Source organism: Oncorhynchus mykiss, chromosome 2 (genome assembly GCF_057628025.1).
Source record: "Oncorhynchus mykiss isolate SJ-2025 chromosome 2, ASM5762802v1, whole genome shotgun sequence".
In the NCBI taxonomy this organism is placed as follows: Eukaryota; Metazoa; Chordata; class Actinopteri; order Salmoniformes; family Salmonidae; genus Oncorhynchus; species Oncorhynchus mykiss.
In genome coordinates, this window is record NC_143023.1 from 27950430 (window position 1) to 27975911 (window position 25482).

Here is a 25482-nt window from a genome sequence, read left to right on the forward strand (position 1 = left end):
TTAGTCATTTAGGTCAACATTGGATCATTCAGAGATCCTCACTGAACTTCTGGAGAGAGTTTGCTGCACTGAAAGTAAAGGGGCTGAATAATTTTGCACGCCCAATTTTTCAGTTTTTGAATGGACAAGTCAGGGCCCATAGGGCTCTGGTCAAAATAAGTTCACTATGTAGGGAATGTCGTTCCATTTGGGACACAGGCTTTGGCTTCACGCTGCTGTAGCCATTAAAGCTAATCTTATTCCCTGAAACACATCAGTCTTTGCAAAGCAGTACATTTTTTGCCTTGAGTTTTGTAGGTGTTTTTAGAGTGAATGAAGTGGGGATTCTTCTGGCAGAAGCATATGGTTTCCTGTTCCTGGAAGTCAAGCTTTCTTGTTCTGGTTTTTCTTGGAAGTAAATAGGGAGATTCAAAAATCTTGTTCTTTTACTTTATTTTTGAGACACTGACCGACAGGAAAGGTTTGGGTTGAGCTGCGTTTGTTGAATCAGGATGCATTTTAGGCATCTAGTGGGTTACATGACAAATGTGCCCTGACTTGTAAAAGAAGGTCAGTGTTTCTCTCTCTCTCTACCAGAGAAACCCCAGAGGAAACCGTAGGCTTATCTACATAAACATACAGCAATAAAATCTGCTATTTAAATTGGTATTTGACTTTACCATGATGTTGCAGGGCTAACTATCCTACTGAATTAGGCTACTAGACTTGGAGTTTGACGTCATCTAGCAGTAGAGTAGGCCATTTCACCCTAGCCTCTAGTCCACAATACATCCATGCACTTGTATTTAAGTTAGCATGCAATGAAATGTAACTCTATGACAATTGGACCACGTATTGTTATTATTTTTATTCTGGAGAGTTAAACAGTGTGACTTTTGAACGTAATAGCATGACCAATGGAAGTTCAAGGAGGGAGAAATTGTGACCTTTTCTGGAATGTGAGGTAGCATTTAAATGATCCTTAGTGTGAGGATTATGCTGCTTTTATAGAGAGCCAACATTTAGGAAATGCCTCATGACTGTTAGTAATGCGCTATGCAAAACCACAACATCCGTTATTGAGGAAAGTGAACCAGTGTTGAGTATTATGAATACGCCTACCAGAGTAGAACCTAGGCCTAAACATGAATAGGCCCCGACTTGTTCAGTGAGGTAGCCCTGCATGTGGAAAGGGGCTGTGTTTATTTTATACTGTAGTGGGTGTACTGAGTGTGTTCGTGCTGGACGATAGCAATACAGGAATGACGGCTATTCTATATCCACCCATTACTGTGGAAACAAATAATAGGTCACACCTACTCTCATTCTCATCTTCTCACTCTGTGTGCCTCCAAAGAGAGTCCAAATTGAACTCTTGATCTTCTTAATAATTAGTTGGATGTTTACATACACTTAGGTTGGAGTCATTAAAACTAGTTTTTCAACCACTCCACAAATTTCTTGTTAACAAACTATAGTTTTGGCAAGTTGGTTAGGACATCTACTTTGTGTATGACACACGTAATTTTTTCCAACAATTGTTTACAGACAGATTATTTCAGTTATTTATCACTGTATCATAATCCCAGTGGGTCAGAAGTTTACATACACTAAGTTGACTGTGCCTTGAAACAGCTTGGAAAATTTCCCAAAATGATGTCATTGCTTTATAAGCTTCTGATAGGCTAATTTACATAATTTGAGTCAACTGTAGGTGTACCTGTGGATGTATTTCAATGCCTACCTTCAAACTCAGTGCCTCTTTGCTTGAAATCATGGGAAAATCTAAATAAATAAGCCAAGACCTCAGAAAACTAATTGTAGACCTCCACAAGTCTGGTTCATCCTTGAGAGCAATTTCCAAACGCCTGAAGGTACCACGTTCATCTGTACAAACAATAGTACGCAAGTATAAACACCATGGGACCACGCAGCCGTCATACCGCTCAGGAAGGAGACACGTTCTGTCTCCTAGAAATGAACGTACTTTGGTGTGAAAAGTGAAAATCAATCCCATAACAACAGCAAAGGAGCTTGTGGAGAAGTACAAAAAGTACAAAAGTATCTATATCCACAGTAAAACGAGTCCTATATCGACATAACCTGAAAGGCCGCTCAGCAAGGAAGAAGCCACTGCTCCAAAACCGCCATAAAAAAGCCAGACTACGGTTTGCAACAGCACATGGGGACAGAGATCACACTTTTTGGAGAAATGTGCTCTGTCTGGTCTGATGAAACAAAAATAGAACTGTTTGGCCATAATGACCATCGTTATGTTTGGGAAAAAAAGTGGGAGGCTTGCAAGCCAAAGAACACCATCCCAGCCATGAAGCACAGGGGTGGCAGCATCATGTTGTGTGGGTGCTTTGCTGCAGGAGGGACTGGTGCACTTCACAAAATAGATGGCATCGTGAGGCAGGAAAATTATGTGGACACATTGAAGCAACATCTCAAGACATCAATCAGGAAGTTAAAGCTTGGTTGCAAATGGGTCTTCCAAATGAACAATGAACCCAAGCATACTTCCAAAGTTGTGGCAAAATGGCATAAGGACAACAAAGTCAAGGTATTGGAGTGGCCATCACAAAGCCCTGACCTCAATCCCATGGAAAATTTGTGGGCAGAACTGAAAAAGGAGGCCTACAAACCTGACTCAGTTACACCAGCTCTGTCAGGAGGAATGGGCCAAAATTTCACCCAACTTATTGTGGGAAACTTGTGGAAGGCTACCCAAACCGTTTGACCCAAGTTAAACAATTTAAAGGCAATGCTACCAAATACTAATTGAGTGTATGTAAACTTCTGACCCCTGCACTTATCAACACACAACATATCCCAAAGCATAGTGCATCTTCTTAGCAAAGCCACTTGAAGGACCCATGTGTGATTATTCTGTCAGACACTCCCCTTTCAACACCACAAACCTAATATTGGCCTTGGCTTGACCTTGTTCAAACCCCCAACCTTACCACTGTCCCTGTTCTAAACCCTTAACCCTGACCTTGTCTTGGCCCCAACCGTAGTCCTGGTCTACCTTATATCTGTCCCTTTTTATAAACCTGACCCCAACTTTACTATGACCCCTCTCTACATACTAACCCTAGCCTACGATTGAGTTTGTGGCAGAATAGATATAGATTCTATTTCTATGGTGTAGAATGTAGGTGGCCATGTTTTGAGATAGCATCACTAAATCACAGTGTTGTAGTTGTACTTTATTTACTGATCTAAACCCAACATATATTGGTTAGGTCAATAGCTTCTTCTCAGAGTGTCTGAATTGAGCAGGTGCTTGTTTCCAACCCCATTTTAATATAGAGTAGTAATACTGTTGGAAGACTTGGCATGGCTGAGAAGAATTATCCTGTGGAAGCCAACAAAACATTGTCCTAGTCCTATTAAAAACTTTGGGAGCGTTATTCCAGCGTGCAGATTTACTTTTTTGTTCTACGTTGTCCTCTCGGATCCAGCACCTAGGTAACGTTTTGTTCATGGGTGTGCGCATACCACCCCTCTAAACATGGCTGAGAATTATGCAAAAACAAAGTACTATTTTTCGGCTCCCAAATGTTAAAAGGTTAACATTCAGTCAATTGTCAAGGGGGTGTCAAAGGATGTGTGATCGTTGGGCTTTTTTGTTGACAGTCCAGACAAACCCATGTTTTTAAGGTCTGCTCATTTCCCTGGAGGCTTCGGCTGTGGTGCGTCTGGTGCCGGGGTGGGAGGCTCACTGGAGCTGAACCCTGGGCTCGCTGGGACTGGCATACATGGTTGGCCCCTTCCCAGCAAGGATGTCACTGTCTGCAGCCATTTGGGGGGTGGGAGTCAGTCGGGGCTGGGTGGGTGGGATCAGTCACACTCTGGTAGCTGGACCTTTTTAGCCCTGTCTAGTCTGGTGGTTTCAACCATGTCCAGACACTTTGCACTGGGATTAGTTTGGAGTCAGGAGGACGAGACTGGAGAGGGCCACCACTATACTGCTGCTGCTTTTTCTCAGTGAGTTGATTTAGATCGTATTAAAACCGGTTTGGGTTCGAAGGGTTATTATTACGCGTTTTGTTATAATAGGCCAGAGGCCTAACTAAGATTGTGTAGAGTTTATTTGTTGAAGTGGGCTCCTTCAAGTTGTGAATCATACTTATCAAGGATCGATCATGAAAACCAGTGTTCAAAATTACGAAAGAATGTTCGAGCCTCTTCAATTTCACAACAAAACCATTTCATAAATCATATTACCTCTCTCACGAGGCATTATAACAGCTACCGCCTTTCTGCCGTATCAAAAGAGGTCTTGGTCTTGACATGCGCGTGTGTGTGAGTGTTGGAGCACCCTAGCAAGCCAAACACAGAAGTCCACCACAGTACATTCTGTTCCCGCGGCACACTGTGAGTGCTCCAATCAGTGATGACATTATGGATAACCCACACTTGTTTTGTAGTGATTTATTTATTTTATGTTTTTGTCCAAGAAGACACGGTGTTCTCTGGAAGTATGTGTTTCTGTGGGAAGCCCTGTAATCGTATCAAGTTCTCTGCTACTTGCTGTTTAGGTCAACATCTGAGGCAGAACAAAGCAAAGTTGCTTTAGAGAAAACATCTAGCCTATCTACCGAACAACTAGCATAAACACTGGGGAGAACTCTGAACATTGGCTTTTGGCTTTTCACACCTGTACTATCTCCTTTGGACACCGTTCTACTGAACGGTCCTAAAGACTAAAAAGCTTCTGCTGTGGACTAACAGGGAAACCAGACTGGCCGTGCTTTGTGCGCAAGCCTTGCAATATAAATGAACGTGCACATGTTATTCACTCATTTTATCCTTGCACATCAACGAGTGTCTGCGTTGCCGACCGCTGAAATAGAACAAGGTTCTATTTGAGATGCTTGACACGCAGCAATCTTCTCAATGGTTTTCACAAGCATACAAAGCATACATGCTTGAAAGAGGAGAGATTAATCAATGATAACTAACTAAAAACTAACTAGGCTTCCCCTTTTATCTGTGGATTAATCATTGGAGTATATGAACACACAATTTTGTATGACTCCTGGTCAAAACTTTACAAAGACCCAGCAAAAAAAGGACCATATGCATTTCAGGTAAAATAACAACCCCAATGTTCATCTCCTAGGACAAACTAGCTAGCAACAGCTAACTGCAACAGTAACTGCTTCCTAGGCCTCGACTGAAGACAACAACTTACTGCCACAGTAACTGCTTCCTAGCCCTTGACTGAAGACAACAGCTTACTGCCACAGTAACTGCTTCCTAGGCCTCGACTGAAGACAACAGCTTACTGCCACAGTAACTGCTTCCTAGCCCTTGACTGAAGACAACAGCTTACTGCCACAGTAACTGCTTCCTAGGCCTCGACTGAAGACAACAGCTTACTGCCACAGTAACTGGGAGGCTCCCGAGTGGCGCGGCGGTCTAAGGCACTGCATCTCAGTGCTAGAGGCATCACTACAGACCCTGGTTTGATTCCAGGCTGTATCACAACCAGCTGTGATTGGGAGTCCTTCTAGGGTGGTGCACAATTGGCTCAGCGTCCTCCGGGTTTGGCCGGGGTAGGCCGTCATTGTAAATAACAATTTGTTCTTAACTGGCTTGCCGAGTTAAATAAAAACTGCTTGACTGAAACAACAGCTTACTGCAACAGTAACTGCTTCCTAGGCCTTGACTGAAGACAACAGCTTAGTATGGAGCCTTCCTTACTGGTTCTAGTTCATTATGCTCTTTACCATGATCTCATATCCAGCCTAAAACATGGGGTGGTTGGGTGCAAGAAGAGGCAACTTGGTATGTTGCCTTTTCATGGTAGTGCAGCAGGAGGAGAGCCAAGTTTAGGCCTGTACACACACACGCGCGCGCACGCTTGGGCGTACACGCACTGCAATGAGATTGTGTTGTTTTTTTAACCTCAATATTGACCAGACTGGTACTGCATGCAATAAGGTCTTAACCAAATGAATGTTCATCTGCATGTTAGACTAGATAGACAAAGACAAACCCAGTGTTCTGATGTGATGCTGATGTTGTGAATAAACTCTTTTGGCATGACTGCTCTGTTGGCTTTTTTTCTCAGCAGGACAATGTAGAACGAGCCTCCAATCACAGACCAGCAGATCTAATTGGGCCGAGTTTCCAGAAGTCAACCAATCGGAACCCCCCTAACCATCAAGGTTGGTGCTCTAAGAATGTCAGTACTTAGAAATCGTCATGGAAATATTCATTCGATTATTGTGTCTCTGCTCAAATTATTTGACAGATGTAGACTAGTTATATGGTGTAAGTATTGATGGTCCAGAACTAGGGTGCAACATATTTGAGGCTGCATAATTGAAAACAAAGACAACTGTTTACATTTTTTTATAAATAATAATAATCACAGTTTTTTTGCTCTGAGAATACTAACGTCACTAACAAGATTATGTTCTGAAATGCGGCCTATTTGTATTGGAATTACAGCTTCAAAAGATCCTTATCACATTGTTAATTCCCAGATCCGAGATTTGCAATCTCATTTTCTGTATTCCGCTTTAATCTACAGTTGTGTGTGTGTGTGTGTGTGTGTGTCTTTTCAGTGCATGCATGCACACTTTGATATGGGTGGGGGGTTACTGTTGACGCATTTTATGGCAGAGGGCTCTGTCGCTCATTAAGTTCAGATTAGGATGTATATTCGGAGGCTCTTCCGCTGTAAACATTTCAGCAGTTCAAAGAGTGATTTGTAAAGACATGGGGTGCCATTATAATTAAGCTTTCAATCTAATTGTGCTATACAAATTTCATCTGTGATAATCGGAGCATGAGATTTACGCACACTATTGCCCCAGCATGGGAGGTAAAGCTTGAAGGTTTTTGAACTGTCTGGTAGTGGATGAGAAAGCTTGGTGCTGTCATGGAAATAAATGGAGCAGAAATTACATTGTCATTTTTTTCACTGTCAAGGGAGAGCGCTGCACTAGAATTTATGAATGGGGAGACAGATCAAATCATTTTCAGTGATTCCATTACGAATGATCTATAATAATATGAGAGTTAGGGTAAAAAGAACGCTTTGCAAAAAATATTTGCCCCAAAATGTTTAATATGTGCAAAGACTTCCCTCCCTCTATAATATCAAGATCCGATTGAGAGAATTAATGAATCAATCAAGGAATGCATTGATAACCATTTGTATACTTGAAAGGCAACTGTTCATTGTTTAGACTATTGAAACTGTACATTTCAACATTGGTCAATATTATTAATATAGACCCTTTTGATAACACGTCTGATATCCATATAGGGATGGGAATTATATGTTTTTATTTTACTGTTTGAGTACTCGAATGAAAAATAATATTTTTAGTACATAAGGCGCACTCTGGAAAATATATGCCAACAGCGTGCAACAGTTCCTAATTCATCATAACCATTACAGATAACAAGTTGTAATTGCTAAATTGCCCCTTATACAGTACAAGTCAAACGTTTGGACACACCTACTCATTCAAAGGTTTTTTGTTATTTTTACTATTTTCTACATTGTAGAATAACAGTGAAAACATAAAAACTATAAAATAACACATATGGAATAATGTAGTAACCAGATTTTAGATTCTTCAAAGTAGCCACCTTTTGCCTTGATGACAGTTTTGCACACTCTTGGAATTCTTAACCAGCTTCACCTGGAATGCTTTTCCAATAGTCTTGAAGGAGTTCCCACATATGCTGAGCACTTGTTGGCTGCTTTTCCTTCACTCTGCGGTCCAACTCATCCCAAACCATCTCAATTGGTTTGATGTCGGGTGATTTGTGGAGGCCAGGTCATCTGAGGCAGCACTCCATCACTCTCCTTCTTGATCAAATAGCCCTTACACAGCCTGGAGGTGTTTTGGGTCATTGTCCAGTTGAAATACAAATGATAGTCCCACTAAGCGCAAACCAGATGGGATCACAGACAGTGTCACCAGCAAAGCATCCCCACACCATCACACCTCCTCCTCCATGCTTCACGGTGGGAACCACACATGCAGAGATCATCCGTTCACCTACTCTGCGTCTCACAAAGACACAGCGGTTGGAACCAAAAATCTTACATTTGGACTCATCAGACCAATGGACAGATTTCCACTGGTCTAATGTCCATTGCTCGTGTTTCTTGGTCCAAGCAAGTTTCTTATTATTATTATTGGTGTACTTTAGTAGTCGTTTCTTTGCAGCAATTTGACTATGAAGGCCTGATTCACATAGTCTCCTCTGAACAGTTGATGTTGGGATGTGTCTGTTACTTGAACTCTGAAGTATTTATTTGGGCTGCAATTTCTGAGGCTGGTAACTCTAATGAACGTATCCTCTGCAGCAGAGGTAACTCTGGACCTTCCTTTCCTGTGATGGTCCTCATGAGAGCCAGTTTCATCATAGCGCTTGATGGTTTTTACGACTGCACTTGAAGAAACTTTCAAAGTTCTTGAAGTTTTTCGTATTGACTGACCTTCATGTCTTAAAGTAATGATGGACAGTCGTTTCTCTTTGCTTATTTGAGCTGTTCTTGCAAACAATATGTACTTGGTCTTTTACCAAATAGAGCTATCTTCTGTATACCACCCATACCTTGTCACAACACAACTGATTGGCTCAAACGCATTAAGATGGAAAGAAATTCCACAAATAAATGTTTAACTAAGCACACCTGTTAATTTAAATGCATTCCAGGTGACTACCTCATGAAGCTGGTTGAGAGAATGCCAAGAGTATGCAAAGGTGTCATCAAGGCAAAGGGTGGCTACTTTGACGAATCTCAAATATAAAAAACACTTTTTTGGTTACTACATGATTCCATATGTGTTATTTCATAGTTTTGATGTCTTCACTATTATTCTATAATGTAGAAAATAGTAAAAAAATAAAGAAAAACCCTTGAATGAGTAGGTGTGTCCAAGCTGCACTTTGCAGGGGCAAAATATTTGATGCAAGATTGCTGCTGCTGCTTGTCCCCCTGTTTTTCATGCAAAAAAAATTGGATAAAACGCATAAGAAATGTCTTGCTGCATTTTCTAAATGCAGATTTAAGATGTTTATTATTGTAATTTCTGCTCAGCATCAGACACATTTTGTGCTTCAGTTGTGCTTCTCCACTCAACTGGGATTCTATCAGCAGACAGCGCTCTGACAGATGTGTAGTTACTTTTTCTCCTGTACTTTTCTTGGTGTAGCCTCCTTTCATCTGGTAAAATGCAAGATTAACTTCAAGCAAAACATTAGATTAGGAATTGGCTGGCTACATTTCTATGGGTAAACATTAGAAATACAGCATGACGGCCATGCATAGTTTTTGTAAAAAAAATAGATTTTTCATTGTAAGCTCATTTACTTGTTGTCACGAACGTCGTCAGGGAAATGACCGGGCCAAGGTGCAGTGTGTTGAGTGTACATTATCCTTTATTAAGAATGTCGCCAACAAAACAAGAAACACCAACAACGAACGTGCAGCTGACTAGGGCTTTACAGGCCACTAACACAGACAACTACCCACAACTAAGGTGGCAAAACAGGCTGCCTAAGTATGATTCCCAATCAGAGACAACGATAGACAACGAGCTGCCTCTGATTGGGAACCACACTCGGCCAAACACACAGAAATACAAAACATAGAATACCCACCCCACATCACACCCTGACCTAACCAAGTAGAGAAATAAAACGGTTCTCTAAGGTCAGGGTATGACACTTGTGTAGCTGCTAAACAAATAACTTTGCACTCTGATGAAAATAAAGCTATTTTCCGAATAATGTGTTGCACTGATGGTATGTCTGTGAAGTACAAATATAGTTGCACACCCCTGATCACTATTGAATTTGAAAAAACACGGACTTTCAACATTAAACACAGCTTTTTTGATGGTCTGCATTTTGAAAATCGGATTTATGAACTCTTAACGCCGATGCCTATCCTGGCGCTCAGGCCAGGTATAGCCATCACTCAAGCGTGCGCGTTCACACAATAGTGACAAGATGGAGAAACCAGACAGACTTGTCTGGCTGTGGAAAGTAGGGGTGCTGAAGGTGCTGCAGCACCCACTGAAAGATCTGAATTTTAAAAAACGATCTAATTTTTTTTTCTTCACAAACGTAATGCTGAGCCTTTATTAGTCCTGTATGAGCAGGCTGATGTAGCGCGGGCAAAAAAAATGAAATCTGCAATGATTAACGTTAGCCTGTATTTACTACTGGTTATACTTTTGATATATAGCAGGGAATTCATAATCATTGACAAACAATTCACACCATGAAATCAATGACGTAGAACAAATTGTCGGAAGAGCGTGGTTGGAGAGCGATGTGCCCAACGCTTTGTCGCCACACAGTATTCTATTTTTTTTTGCCTCTGCTTAAAGACCAAGTTTTGACAACTATTTGAGTATTTGAGTACCCAATTACTCATGCTCATCCCTAAATCCATAGCACAATGTTTATGACAGACATACATATTTCTGCTGTTATGACATTGTTGTAGTGCTATAATCCTCTGTGAAATTCTGACCTCCTTTTCCCCAAAACCCACACTTGTGCTTATAGGATTTGAATAGAGCCGAGGGCTAAGACCTACTTTGTGTGTTTGTCATAAACCTCATTGGTGCTTAGGCAGAAAGAACAAGTCTTTTGTTGGAACGGCACCCTGAATAATTAGATATTTTAGGAATGAGACGGATTGAAGCAGTTTCTTATAGGTTTGTTTTTAAAAGGACTGATATTTGTCAACACACACAAATATACTGTACAAACTGACCCGGGTATGTTATGACATGTTCATATAAGATGTTATAACATTGTTGTATTAAGAAATGTATTGATGTCAAGGTGTAGTTTTGTTGACATGGCTAAATCCTGTTGCAGATTATCATTTTTCAGATAATTAAGTACGTCAGTAGTGAGAATTAGTACTAGTCCGAAAGGAGGTGAAAGATTATTTAGATTTTGCACTGGTACTGTGTGTGGGTCTGTGGGTATCATGGTGTTCTGTTGGGCTGTTAATGGGACTAATGGTTTTAAGTCTCTTGTGTGGTAGTTTTGCCATCATTTCCATAAAGTCCTATTTTCTGGTCCAGTAGTAGTCTACTATTCACAGCCTTGTAGTCTGCCTTTAGTTCAGTGTTGTTGCTTTAACTATTGACTTACAATTTAATATGTTCATACCTAGGCTACACTGAAGGCCAGGTGCGCTCTGGTCGCTGAAGGGTTAATACGAGATCTTTGTCATACAGGACTGTGGTATGCTGTGAATAATGTGTTTGGGCTCCATTCTTAAAGAAACCCCATGGGACGCTACCCTTTCTTCAAAAAGATTGGTTCCTCCTCTCTCTCCCATACATTCCCATGAGAGGGGCTGGGCAGGTGGGAGAGAGATTAGCAGGAGAGATCAGATAAATACTGCTGTGTGCATCCCAAATGGCACCCTATTTCCTATTTAGTGCCCTACTTTTGACCGGAGCCTTATGGGCACTGCTCTGGTCAAAGTGCACCATATAGGAGATAAGGTGACTTGTGGCCGTTGGTCTAAAGTAGTGCACTATAAGTATAGGGTGCCATTTGGGACGCAGACTCTGCTGCTGCTCCCCTGGCTAGGTTGTTTGTGAGCAGCAGGATCTCATCCTCATTCTCCACCCACTTGCTCACTCCCCACTCCCCGTCACGGATTGAACAATGGTGGGCACTCTCTCTCCAGCCAATCTTTACACCAATGCAATGCTTTTAAATCCATGACGGGGAAGTTCACACTTTGGGAGAAGTGTGGAGAGTTATAATACAGCCTTCCTTTAAGTCATGGTGGAGTGGAGGAGGCTGGGGTTACGTCCCAAATGGCACCCCATTCCCTATGTAATGCATTATAGGGCTCAGGTTTAAAAGTAGTGCACTATTAAGGGAATAGGGAGCCATTTGGGACTGAATCTGGAGGACATACATAGCTATAACCCCAGCAGGGTTGTTGGGATCCAGACACGGCAGGCCCAGGGAGGGGTTGGGCTAGGCCTGGCAGGGCAGGGCATTCTTCTCCAGGTCCCACCCCCCACCACCAAAACATTTCATTTTGATTTCTTTCTCTCACTTCTATGAGGCATTAACAACATCAATTTAGTGAATAATGTTAAAAGGGAGAGATAATTAGACAATCTGAAGTACCCAAAACGGCCACTATGTAATCTTGTGATAGATCATAAAATCCTTGAAAGATACCAACATTCTGGTAGTTTACTGGTAAGCTTAGAACGTTTTCAGTAATATACCCTCCCTTTGCAACCCTAGGCTGAAGCATAGGGCTGAACAATAGGACTGAAGCATAGGGCTGTACTCAAAATGGCACCGTCTTCCCTATATAGTGTACTACTTTTGACCAGAGCCCTATGGGCCATAGGGTGCCATTTGGGACAAACAAGCCTGATGGCAGTGTAGGGGTGCCTTCCCCAGCCCTAAACCCAGACAGACACAGTTGCTAGGTAATAAATCCTATCAATGGTACCAATGCACTCCAATAATACACTTTCTAGATGAGAAGTTAACTTGTATTTCAAGTATCAAAATGTAAGTCCTATTCCCAAAGTTATTCCTTTGGGGCGGCAGGTAGCCTAGTGGTTAGAGCGTTGGGACAGTAACTGAAAGGTTGCCGGATCGAATCCCTGAGCTGACACGATAAAAATTGGTCATTCTGCCCCTGAACAAGGCAACCCACTGTTCCCCGGAAGGCTGTTATTGTAAATAAGAATTTGTTCCTAACTGACTTGCCTAGTTAAATAAAGAAAAAGTTATTCTTTGCCCCGGCCGGTGCTCAGGTTTTGGAACAGGCAATATCCAATCACGCATTCCTCAGACGAAAGACATGGTTTTAGTGGTGAGGAGGGTGGTTCTTTTGAGATGATGGTAGCTGATGTAAAGGAAATATGCTGATTTAAACTGATTACGTCTTTCCCAAGAACAGACTTCTGCTCATTCTGATTGGGCTTTGATTTTAGCTTTGCTTTTTCTCCACCCCTCCTGTCCTCAGTGGGTGTGTACTGGCGCGCCGTATTGTCCCAGTATTGTCCTAGTCGCTGTAGAACCACGCTGTACAGTTAAGACTGTATCTGTGTGAACCGTGAAAGAATGGGTCCACTGATTCCTTTCACGTGTGCCATTTTTCCCTGTGTTGTCTTCCTATCGTCCGGTCTCCTCGTCACATCCCAAGGACGCTGTGCCATTTCCCGACTACCACCCTCCCCAGCCATGCCAGCTCCTCTTTGTTTTCTACACATTTGAATGCTAATTGACAGTGGCTGGTTAGAGGGACCGGGCTACGTTGTCAACACATCACTTTTACTAATGTACTTTTTGATTTGCTATCCCGAACTGATAAGAGCAAGGCAAAAACTATCACACATATTATTTTCCTTTAGTTTAGTAGGTGTGTGTGTAGCACCAGTACATTGGGAAAGGGCGGGGGGGAATTTGGTTGAGACGCCGCCACTCATAATTAATTCAGATGGTAAGATTATAATAATACATACATTCCTGAGTGGTTGTAAAGAAAAACCATATGGAATTTGGTCCATATAATGGTCTGCTAAGCATCGGAAACATCCCAAACAGCTTTTATGGAGTTATCACCAGGGCTTGCCATCCTTTTCCCAAGTTAATAATAGTTCGAACTACTAATTTTGAAAATTACTCTCTCCAGAAATAAGTCTCTCACTGTTGCCGCCTGCTACCGACCCCCCTCAGCTCCCAGCTGTGCCCTGGACACCATTTGTGAATTGATCGCCCCCCATCTAGCTTCAGAGTTTGTTCTGTTAGGTGACCTAAACTGGGATATGCTTAACACCCCGGCAGTCCTACAATCTAAGCTAGATGCCCTCAATCTCACTCAAATCATCAAGGAACCCACCAGGTACAACCCTAACTCTGTAAACAAGGGCACCCTCATTGACGTCATCCTGACCAACTGGCCCTCCAAATACACCTCCGCTGTCTTCAACCAGGATCTCAGCGATCACTGCCTCATTGCCTGTATCCGCTACGGAGCCGCAGTCAAACGACCACCCCTCATCACTGTCAAACGCTCCCTAAAACACTTCTGTGAGCAGGCCTTTCTAATCGACCTGGCCCGGGTATCCTGGAAGGACATTGACCTCATCCCGTCAGTTGAGGATGCCTGGTCTTTCTTTAAAAGTAACTTCCTCACCATTTTAGATAAGCATGCTCCGTTCAAAAAATGCAGAACTAAGAACAGATATAGCCCCTGGTTCACTCCAGACCTGACTGCCCTCGACCAGCACAAAAACATCCTGTGGCGGACTGCACTAACATCGAACAGTCCCCGCGATATGCAACTGTTCAGGGAAGTCAGGAACCAATACACACAGTCAGTCAGGAAAGCTAAAGCCAACTTCTTCAGGCAGAAGTTTGCATCCTGTAGCTCCAACTCCAAAAAGTTCTGGGACACTGTGAAGTCCATGGAGAACAAGAGCACCTCCTCCCAGCTGCCCACTGCACTGAGGCTAGGTAACACGGTCACCACCGATAAATCCATGATTATCGAAAACTTCAACAAGCATTTCTCAACGGCTGGCCATGCCTTCCGCCTGGCTACTCCAACCTCGTCCAACAGCTCCCCCCCCCCCGCAGCTACTCGCCCAAGCCTCTCCAGGTTCTCCTTTACCCAAATCCAGATAGCAGATGTTCTGAAAGAGCTGCAAAACCTGGACCCGTACAAATCAGCTGGGCTTGACAATCTGGACCCTCTATTCCTGAAACTATCCGCCGCCATTGTCGCAACCCCTATTACCAGCCTGTTCAACCTCTCTTTCATATCGTCTGAGATCCCCAAGGATTGGAAAGCTGCCGCAGTCATCCCCCTCTTCAAAGGGGGCGACACCCTGGACCCAAACTGTTACAGACCAATATCCATCCTGCCCTGCCTATCTAAGGTCTTCGAAAGCCAAGTCAACAAACAGATCACTGACCATCTTGAATCCCACCGTACCTTCTCCGCTGTGCAATCTGGTTTCCGAGCTGGTCACGGGTGTACCTCAGCCACGCTCAAGGTGCTAAACGATATCATAACCGCCATCGATAAAAGACAGTACTGTGCAGCCGTCTTCATAGACCTTGCCAAGGCTTTCGACTCTGTCAATCACCGTATTCTTATTGGCAGACTCAGTAGCCTCGGTTTTTCGGATGACTGCCTTGCCTGGTTCACCAATTACTTTGCAGACAGAGTTCAGTGTGTCAAATCGGAGGGCATGCTGTCCGGTCCTCTGGCAGTCTCTATGGGGGTGCCACAGGGTTCAATTCTCGGGCCGACTCTTTTCTCTGTATATATCAATGATGTTTCTCATGCTGCGGGCGATTCCCTGATCCACCTCTACGCAGACGACACCATTCTATATACTTCCGGCCCGTCCTTGGACACTGTGCTATCTAACCTCCAAACGAGCTTCAATGCCATACAGCACTCCTTCCGTGGCCTCCAACTGCTCTTAAACGCTAGTAAAACCAAATGCATGCTTTTCAACCGTTCGCTGCCTGCACCCGCACGCCTGACCAGCATCACCACCCTGGATGGTTCCGACCTTGAATATGTGGACATCTATAAGTACCTAGGTGTCTGGCTAGACTCTAAACTCTCCTTCCAGACCCATATCAAACATCTCCAATCGAAAATCAAATCAAGAGTCGGCTTTCTATTCCGCAACAAAGCCTCCTTCACTCACGCCGCCAAACTTACCCTAGTAAAACTGACTATCCTACCGATCCTCGACTTCGGCGATGTCATCTACAAAATTGCTTCCAACACTCTACTCAGCAAACTGGATGCAGTTTATCACAGTGCCATCCGTTTTGTCACTAAAGCACCTTATACCACCCACCACTGCGACTTGTATGCTCTAATCGGCTGGCCCTCGCTACATATTCGTCGCCAGACCCACTGGCTCCAGCTCATCTACAAGTCCATGCTAGGTAAAGCTCCGCCTTATCTCAGTTCACTGGTTACGATGGCAACACCCATCCGTAGCACGCGCTCCAGCAGGTGTATCTCACTGATCATCCCTAAAGCCAACACCTCATTTGGCCGCCTTTCGTTCCAGTTCTCTGCTGCCTGTGATTGGAACGAATTGCAAAAATCACTGAAGTTGGAGACTTTTATCTCCCTCACCAACTTCAAACATCTGCTATCTGAGCAGCTAACCGATCGCTGCAGCTGTACATAGTCTATTGGTAAATAGCCCACCCATTTTCACCTACCTCATCCCCATACTGTTTTTATTTATTTATTTTTCTGCTCTTTTGCACGCCAATATCTCTACCTTTACATAACCATCTGATCATTTATCACTCCAGTGTTAATCTGCATAATTGTAATTATTTGCCTACCTTCTCATGCCTTTTGCACACAATGTATATATAGACTCCCCTTTTTTCTACTGTGTTATTGACTTGTTAATTGTTTACTCCATGTGTAACTCTGTGTTGTCTGTTCACACTGCTATGCCTTATCTTGGCCAGGTCGCAGTTGCAAATGAGAACTTGTTCTCAACTAGCCTACCTGGTTAAATAAAGGTGAAATAAAAAATAAAATAAAAATAAATAAAAGACAGTGAAAAAGGAATCTTTGGCTGTTGAAGCAGACGGGCTGGAATGCTGAGAGAGAGCAGGGGGAACCATTCTGTCGCGGTGGAGGGCTTTATGCTAACCGCTACGCCCCGCCACCAGCCAGCCCTGGCTTGGCCCCTACAGTACTGACAACGTGTGTGTCCCAACTGGCACCCTATTGCCTAGGTAATGCACTTTATTGCCTAGGTAATGCACCCTATTGCGTAGGTAATGCACCCTATTGCCTAAGTAATGCACCCTATTGCCTAGGTAATGCACCCTATTGCCTATGTAGTGCTCTGCTTTTGATCAGAGCCCTATGGCCCCTGGTCAAAAGTAGTGTTCTATATAGGGAATACAAACAGGACAGGCCCTGAATAAGACAGACAGACCCCTATTCAGGTTATTGTCTGTGAGACAGTGAGAGGCTGTCAGACTTACAGTTGGATGGACGCTCTTCTAGACTGACTGAGCATATGTGTAGTAGTAGGAGTATGGTGTGGGTTCAATTAGTATTTGTTAGCCTAGTAGCCTAGTGGTTAGAGCGTTGGACTAGTAACTGGAAGGTTGCAAGTTCAAACCCCCGAGCTGACAAGGTACAAATCTGTCGTTCTGCCCCTGAACAAGGCAGTTGACCCACTGTTCCTAGGCCGTCATTGAAAATAAAAATTTGTTCTTAACTGACATGCCTAGTTAAATAAAGGTAAAGGTTTGAGTGTTTGATTAAGCCTTTCTGGATGGGCAGGGTTTGCACTTTTGGGACTAGCAAAAATAATAATATTTTTTGCAAGTTTAGATGATTTCTTTTGACAATACAAAACATACTCATACAAACGACAGCACACCCCATCTCCAGAGCCCACATAACTCTCTGCCACATGGCCTCAGACTGCACCTTTCCATTGTGTAAACGATTGACGATTGGTTGATTTCCAGTTTTAAAGGTATATGTTTTTTCAAGACGATCGACGAGAACAGTATCGTCCAACCCATATTGTATCTCCCTGCACCCTCATATGCCATGTCTTGGAAATATACCGACAGACAGATTAAAGTACACTGTAATACTTCTGACAGACAACTTTCTAACTCCACCCATAACTTTATGAATTTATAGCATTCCCAGAAGGCATGGATTATTGAGCAATAATTTGTTTTACACGTAAGACATGACTCTGCCATTGTGCTGTAGAATTTAGGAATGTTGTCTCTTGTATAATACATTCTTTACTTTAGTTTATTCTGGATTAAGCTTACATATTTGTTAACTGTTATTTTTTTTAGTTACGTTCCAACATTCCCTCCCATCTTATGCCAATATCTGTCATTTTTAAGTCTTGGTTTTAATAGTTTATATATTTTTTCTACGAGGCTATTATATTCTAATGTATTATTCAGCCATATCAAAATAAGCCTGAAACCTGAACGAGATGTTCTCAGTCCAAAATGTAAATTCTGCCAATTGATTTAATCAGAGAGTGAGACGACTGCTCTTAATAAGGTATCCAGCGTTCTGATTGCGTGACAGCCATTTAAGGAAATTGAACAGCGCCCTCTCTCTCTCTCTTTCTCCTTGCCTCTGCATGAGACGGATCTCTAGACCAGTGAGACAATGTTGCATTGTCAGATGTCAGGTTAGTGTTAGCCACTGGCACTGGAGGGAGTTGTATAACTACTACTAGAATTCCTTTTCCTGCTAGATCTCACATGCAAGGCCAGATGTAATTGTGGTCACAACATCATTTAGACAGTCCAGTCTCTCTCTAGCCTAATTCAGGGACTACTTGAAATGTAAAAAAGATGCATCATTTGAGACATGAGCCTGTGCCTTACAACAGACAGTAATGGACGTTATTATTAAATATTATAAACTGGGTGGTTCGAGCCCTGAATGCTGATTGGCTGACAGCTGTGGTATATCAGACCGCATACCACGGGAATGACAAAACATTTATTTTTACTACTCTAATCACATAGGTAACCAGTTTATAATAGCAATAAGGCACCTCAGAGGTTTGTGGTATATGGCCCATATACCACGGCTGTATCCAGGCACTCATCCCTTAGGCATGGTATATTGGCCATATACCACACCCCCTCGTGCCTTATTGCCTAAGTGTCTAAACCTTCAAGTGCTCCCCTGACCCTGCATCTACCTTCTGATGGACCAGACTTTCTACTCCTGACCTTGGCTCTATTCCAGACAGACTTGCATTAGCCTTGTGCCACACTAGGCTCTGCTGTTCCTGAACCCGAGCATCCCGTTCCATTCCTTCCCATCCCTGTCTATGCTTGTGTCCTTGTGCTTCATTCAGCCATCCTGTCACTGGCTGTGCTTGTCTTGTTAATAATAATATTACATGGGACTTCTACAGCACTTCTCAACGACCCAAAGTCTCTTAAAGGTTGCTTTGTTGTCCGTATGCTTCATCCTCATCCCGTCGCTTCCCATCCTATCCTTCAATCCCTGGCTCTGCTAGCCTTGTTCATGTGCTTCATCCTCATCCCGTCGCATCCCATCCTATCCTTCAATCCCTGGCTCTGCTAGCCTTGTCCATGTGCTTCATCCTCATCCCGTCGCATCCCATCCTATCCTTCAATCCCTGGCTCTGCTAGCCTTGTCCATGTGCTTCATCCTCATCCCGTCACTTCCCATCCTATCCTTCAATCCCTGGCTTTGCTAGCCTTGTTCATGTGCTTCGTCCTCATCCCGTCGCTTCCCTTCCCATCCTATCCTTCAATCCCTGGCTCTGCTAGCCTTGTCCATGTGCTTCATCCTCATCCCAACGCTTCCCATCCCATCCTTCAATCCCTGGCTCTGCTAGCCTTGTTCATGTGCTTCATCCTCATCCCGTCGCTTCCCTTCCCATCCTATCCTTCAATCCCTGGTTCTGCTAGCCTTGTTGTCCATGTGCTTCATCCTCATCCCGTCGCTTCCCTTCCCATCCTATCCTTCAATCCCTGGCTCTGCTAGCCTTGTTGTCCATGTGCTTTTTCCCAATTCCATTCTTGTCTTTGCCTGTTGTCCCATCCTGTCTCTGTCTAATTTATGAGTGTCTAATTTATGGCAGTAATATTGTAGGGCCAGGCCTGCTGTCTGTTGCTTGTTTGACGGGCATAAATAAAGATGTTTATGTCCCTAAAACTTCTGCCAAGCCCCACTAGTGCAATTTTTCAATTTTCTAAACACAGTGTCAAAGACAAAACCCTGGCCCTGTTGCCACGTTGGGGTGTGTGTCTCTGTGTGTGTCTCTGTGTGTGTGTGTGTATGTGTGTGTGTGTGTGTGTGTGAGTGAGTGTTTGCCTGTCACGGGTTCTAGCTAATAAATTGGGCCATAAACATATTGTTGACAACCTAGTATGGCTATTATCCAACCATGCCCCCAAATATCTTGATCGGATTGGATCTTCCTTTCTAGAGTTTCACTCCCACATGTAACGGCATGTAGACAACATGCCTGATTACTTAGGTATAAATAACTTTGTTATCTTGTTAGAAAACACATGAATACTATTCAGCTAACACAAAGCTATTTTAGACCGTACAGTACACTTCTGTAGCCTACGTGTGTCTTTAACTCTCCAGGATCTTGTAGAGAAGGGGCTTACCTCACTGACTATTTATACTGACAGATTAGGCACCTGTGATGTAGCTGGTTAGGGGACACCTTTTCAGGAAAGGTTCCTCAAAAGACATAGGTTAGTCTGCCTGTCTGTCAAGTGCAGCTCTGTATGAGGGGGGCGGGGGTAGGAACTGCATCACTGGGTCAGCATAGGTTGTTGGGAGATACTGGGGACTGTTCTCAATGGCACATTATTTGTTTGAATTGTAGGCTATAGTTACATGCTTTACATTTGAAAATGCGTACAATGGTTCATTTTGAAGGAATTATAAGATTTGGATCGAAAATTCATACTATTTAGGCTTGCAAATCAATCGATAACATGGTGCGACATTTAGAAAATGTGGTGTGCCCTGTTGCACTTGCTATAGATTTCACCATTCAAAGTGATTGATTAAAACCACAACATAGAATAAATGAATGAAGAATTGCGTTGGTCTTTCTACTTACCTCGGCCCAGCCAGGTAACAATAGCATACAGTGCAGAACATTCTAATTGCCAAAGTGGACATCCAAAGCCCTGAATTGCACGGTAGAGTTTGAGCAGCATCTAGTGGTGAAATAGGTAACTGCAGTATAGAAATGGTGAATAAAGGGGGAACTTGAAAATATATCAGTAGTTTTCTATTACTGGCTGTTCATTGTCTCAGAGATAATGATTATTAGGAGATGACATTCCCTGCAGACACTCCCCCACAGTAATGAAACTAATGTCCCAAATGGCACCCTATTCCTTACCTTGTGAACTATATAGGGAATAGGGTGCCATTTGGGACATAACTCTGAACTGTCAAAACTTCCATCCACCATTGACTCACTGGGAGTGACCTCTGTGCCTCTTAACCAATGGCCTGGTTTGATCTCTTACCCTGAGGCCAGTAGTGATTATGCTGAAGGATGGGAGTATTGAGACTACAGGTCTCTGCTTGTTTTCTAGTCTTCCCCAGAGATACAGAGAGCCTTGATAACATGAACATGTAGTTAACTTAGGGAGTGTTTCAACAGGTGAATTAGGATGATGATGATTAAGCTACGTCATGTTAGGGTTTTTGTGTGTGTGCAGCTACACTGCCTGACTGGTTGGTGATGACGGGTGTGCATGGAGTATTGAGAGAAGTAGATTCTTACACATGTAACCGACATGCAGGAATAAAGCACGTGAACAGTAGAGGTCAACCTGGTGCCCTAGAGATTTTTGGGATGTGCGTATGGTATAACACACACACACAATTTTGTGTTTCTCTGAATATCACTCACACAGACTCTCTCTCTCTCCTGTCTCTCTCTCCCGCCTCCCCCTACAGAAGATGATGTGGACCTGGAGGCGCTGGTGAATGACATGAACTCCTCGTTCGAGAGCCTGTACTCCACATGCAGCAGCGTGCAGTCTGAGTCGGTTCCCCTCCTGCAGCACAACGGCCAGGTGCATGTGCACCGCGACCACCACCGCAGCGCCCCCATGCCCCCCCACAGCCACACCTCCAACAGTGAGCTGCAGCACAGCACCACCTCCCCCAAACAGAGACGTCGACGCTCCCAGCCCATGCACATCCTCGCCGTCAGGTATGTCTACTTTGTTGGCACGCGCACATTCTCTCTCACACACACACACACACACACACACACACACACACACAGCACTTACTGGACACAGTTGTTTGTCTGGCATGCTGTTAGTGAGCACACACACACACCTGATAGATACAAGTCCTCTACATCTAAACAAGGGACCATACCATGTTCTCAGCATGCTCTGTTAGGACAGGTATATGTGCTTATGTGTTCATCGTTTTGCCTATTAGCAATCTCTGCGTGACCCATCCCACCCATCACTTTCCCCTGTCCTACCATAGCTTAGCAGAGGGGGAGACCAAGTTATAATTCTCTTTAATTCTAGAAACAGAGTTTCAACTACTCCCATAAGCTGAGAGGAACTTTGATTCACCTCTGGTCTTAATGCAATCTAAACCAGTCTGTCAGAGTTGTAGCATCCATTATTTTGGATCCCTAGAGAAAGTTTGGCACCGGCTGGTAATGAGCTGTATCGTTGGTGTATTCTGTCAGATTGAAATGATACGGTTCAGTTTATTATTCAGTCCTGACCTCCGAATAGCACCCTGCTCCTGCCTCACATGGAACTGCATCAAACGCTTCTCCTTTTCAACTCCCCTCCCCGCCTGGGTTTGGAGAAAGTGTAGAGAGATGCTAATGATGGCTATCTGCCTGGCTGCTGCAGTTCACTTCAGATGCTAGTCATCTGATAAAGCCAAGCCAACCTCTAGTCTCTTTCTGATTGACAGTCAGGGGCTACATCCCAAATGGCATCCTATTCCCTACATAGTGTACTACTTTTGACCAGAGCCCGAACCCTGTTCAAAAGTAATGCACTATAAATGGAATAATAGGGTGCCATTGGAGACGCAGCCCTAGTCGGTTTCTCATTGATAGGCAGACAGTGAATGAACAGGCTGTTGCTCTTGCAGCAGGTCATGAAATGGGCACTTTGCTCTTGAAACTGCATGAAATAATGGTTTGATGAATATTGCATGTAATTAGTAGCTCCTCAAACGCTGGCAGTCTTCCTGTGGTGTGGCAGAAAGAATCAGCTCACAGTGCAGTGATCAGAGAGAAATGGGCATGAGGCCCCGGCAGCAGTCTCACTTACTGTGAAACCATGGATTATTCATATTCAGCCACAAAGCATTGGGTTTATATCAGGGGAGACTGTCCTCATGTTCTCATGATCTCCATTCATCTGCTTCATAACAGCTTTTTCAGTCTGTCTGTGTGTGTCTGTCCTCCACTTTGTTAATGTCCATCCCTGAATGTTGTGATTCTCAGGAGACTGCAAGAAGAGGAGCAGCAGCTCCGGACGTCCTCTCTGCCAGCCATCCCCAACCCCTTTCCCGAGCTCTCCGGCTCTCCTGTCCTCAGCCCTGGGTCCTTACCTCCGTGTCAGCCCTCAGGCACATACGTAAGTCAGAGACCCTTCTCTTCACTCCTTAATATGGTAGCTTAGCTAACCATGAATATTGTTCTTGAAAATGGCCACTAAAGTATGGTATCGTGCATCTTACAGTACCACAGCAGTTTGGTTAATTTCTCCCATGGTCATTATCTCTAATCAGAATCAGTGTTTCCCCTATATTCATTTAGCAGTGACGGGTTGCCTCAAAATACAGTACCAGTCAAAAGTTTGGACACACCTACTCATTCAAAGGTTTTCCTTTAGTTTTACAATTTTTTTACCATTACCAAACTATGAAATAACACATATGGAATCATGTAGTAACCATTTGGTTAAATCAATCTAAATATATTTTAGATTCTTCAAAGTAGCCACCCCCTTTGCCTTGATGACACCTTTGCACACTCTTGGCATTCTCTCAACCAGCTTCATGAGGTAGTCACCTGGAATGCATTTAAATGAACAGGTGTGCCTTGTTAATTTGTGGGATTTCTTTCCTTCTTAATGTGTTTTAGCCGATCAGTTGAGTTGTGACAAGGTAGGGGTGGAATACAGAAGGTAGTCCTATTTGGTGAAACACCAAGTCCATATTATGGCAAGAACAGGCAAGAAAAGCTATTTATCCATTATTTTACCAGGTAAGTTGACTGAGAACACGTTCTCATTTACAGCAACGACCTGGGGAATAGTTACAGGGGAAAGGAGGGGGATGAATGAGCCAATTGTAAACTGGGGATTATTAGATGACCGCGATGGTTTGGGAATTTAGCCAGATTGGGAATTTAGCCAGGACACCGGGGTTAACACCCCTACTCTTATGATCAGTGCCATGGGATCTTTAATGACCTCAAGAGAGTCAGGACACCCGTTTAACGTCCCACCCGAAAGACGGCACCCTACACAGGGCTGTGTCCCCAATCACTGCCCTGGGGCATTGGGATATATATTTTTTTTTAGACCAGAGGAAAGAGTGTCTCTTACTGGCCCTCCAACACCACTTCCAGCAGCATCTGGTCTCGCATCCAGGGACTGACCAGGACCAACCCTGCTTAGCTTCAGAAGCAAGCCAGCAGTGGTATGCAGGGTGGTATGCTGCTATAATAAAAATAAGTAAAGTGAAACAACAGTCATCATTACTTTAAGACATGAAGGTCAGTCAATCTGGAAAATGTCAATAACTTTGCAGTCGTAAAAACCATCAAGCGCTGTATTGAAACTGGCTCTCATGAGGACCGCCACAGGAAAGGAAGACCCAGAGTTACCTCTGCTGCAGAAGATAAGTGCATTAGAGTTAACTGCACCTTAGATTGCAGCCCAGATAAATGCTTCACAGAGTTCAAGTCACAGACACATCTCAACATCAACTGTTCAGCGGAGACTGTGTGAATCAGGCCTTCATGGTTGAATTGCTGCAAAGAACCCACTACTAAAGGACACCAATAATAAGAAGAGACTTGCTTGGGCCAAGAAACACGAGCAATGGACATTAGACCGGTGAAAATATATCCTTTGGTCTGATTATTCCAAATTTGAGATTTTTTGGTTCTAACCGCTGCGTCTTTGTGAGACGCAGAGTAGGTGAAAGAAAGATGATGCATGTGTGGTTCCCACCGTGAAGCATGGAGGAGGTGGTGTGATGGTGTTTTTTGTTGTTGTTCCTGGTGACACTGTCTGATTTATTTAGAATTCAAGGCACACTTAACCAGTATGGCTACCACAGAATTCTGCAGCGATATGCCATCCCATCTGGTTTGCGCTTAGTGGGACTATCATTTGTTTTTCAACAGGACAATGACCCAAAACACACCCCCAGGGTGTGTAAGGGCTGTTTGACCAAGAAGGAGAGTGATGGAGTGCTGCATTAGTTGAGCTGGTCTCCACAATCACCCAACCTCAACCAAATTGAGATGGTTTAGGATGAGATTGACCGCAGAGTGAAAGAAACGCAGCCAACAAGTGCTCAGCATATGTGGGTACTCCTTCAAGACTATTGGAAAAGCATTCCTCATGAAGCTGGTTGAGAGACTGCCAAGAGTGTGCAAAGCTGTCATCAAGGCAAAAGGTGACTACTTTGAAGAATCTAAAATCTATTTTGATTTAAAAAAAAATTGCGTTACTACATGATTCCATATGGGTTATTTCATAGTTTTGATGTCTTCATTATTACTCTACAATGTAGAAAATAGTAAAAATAATGAAAAACCCTTGAATGAGTAGGTGTGTCCAAACTTTGGACTGGTACTGTATGTTTTTTTGTTTTATTAAAAATACATTTTCGGGATGGTAAAACGTTTTTAGTGT

General features: G+C 43.4%; 1 protein-coding gene across 3 annotated transcripts in view; it reads left to right on the top strand.

The window, feature by feature from the left end:
* The window catches only part of LOC110485935 (growth factor receptor-bound protein 10), an 84284-nt gene that overhangs the window by 26904 nt on the left and 31898 nt on the right, over nucleotides 1-25482 (top strand). For 2 of the 3 annotated variants that reach the window (XM_021557181.3, XM_021557198.3), the window contains 3 exons: nucleotides 6068-6164; nucleotides 21518-21776; nucleotides 23055-23187. In XM_021557181.3, the coding sequence (XP_021412856.1) occupies nucleotides 6068-6164; nucleotides 21518-21776; nucleotides 23055-23187 (489 nt within the window). The remainder of the gene's footprint in view (nucleotides 1-6067; nucleotides 6165-21517; nucleotides 21777-23054; nucleotides 23188-25482) is intronic. The other variant, XM_021557189.3, reaches the window with a different exon arrangement.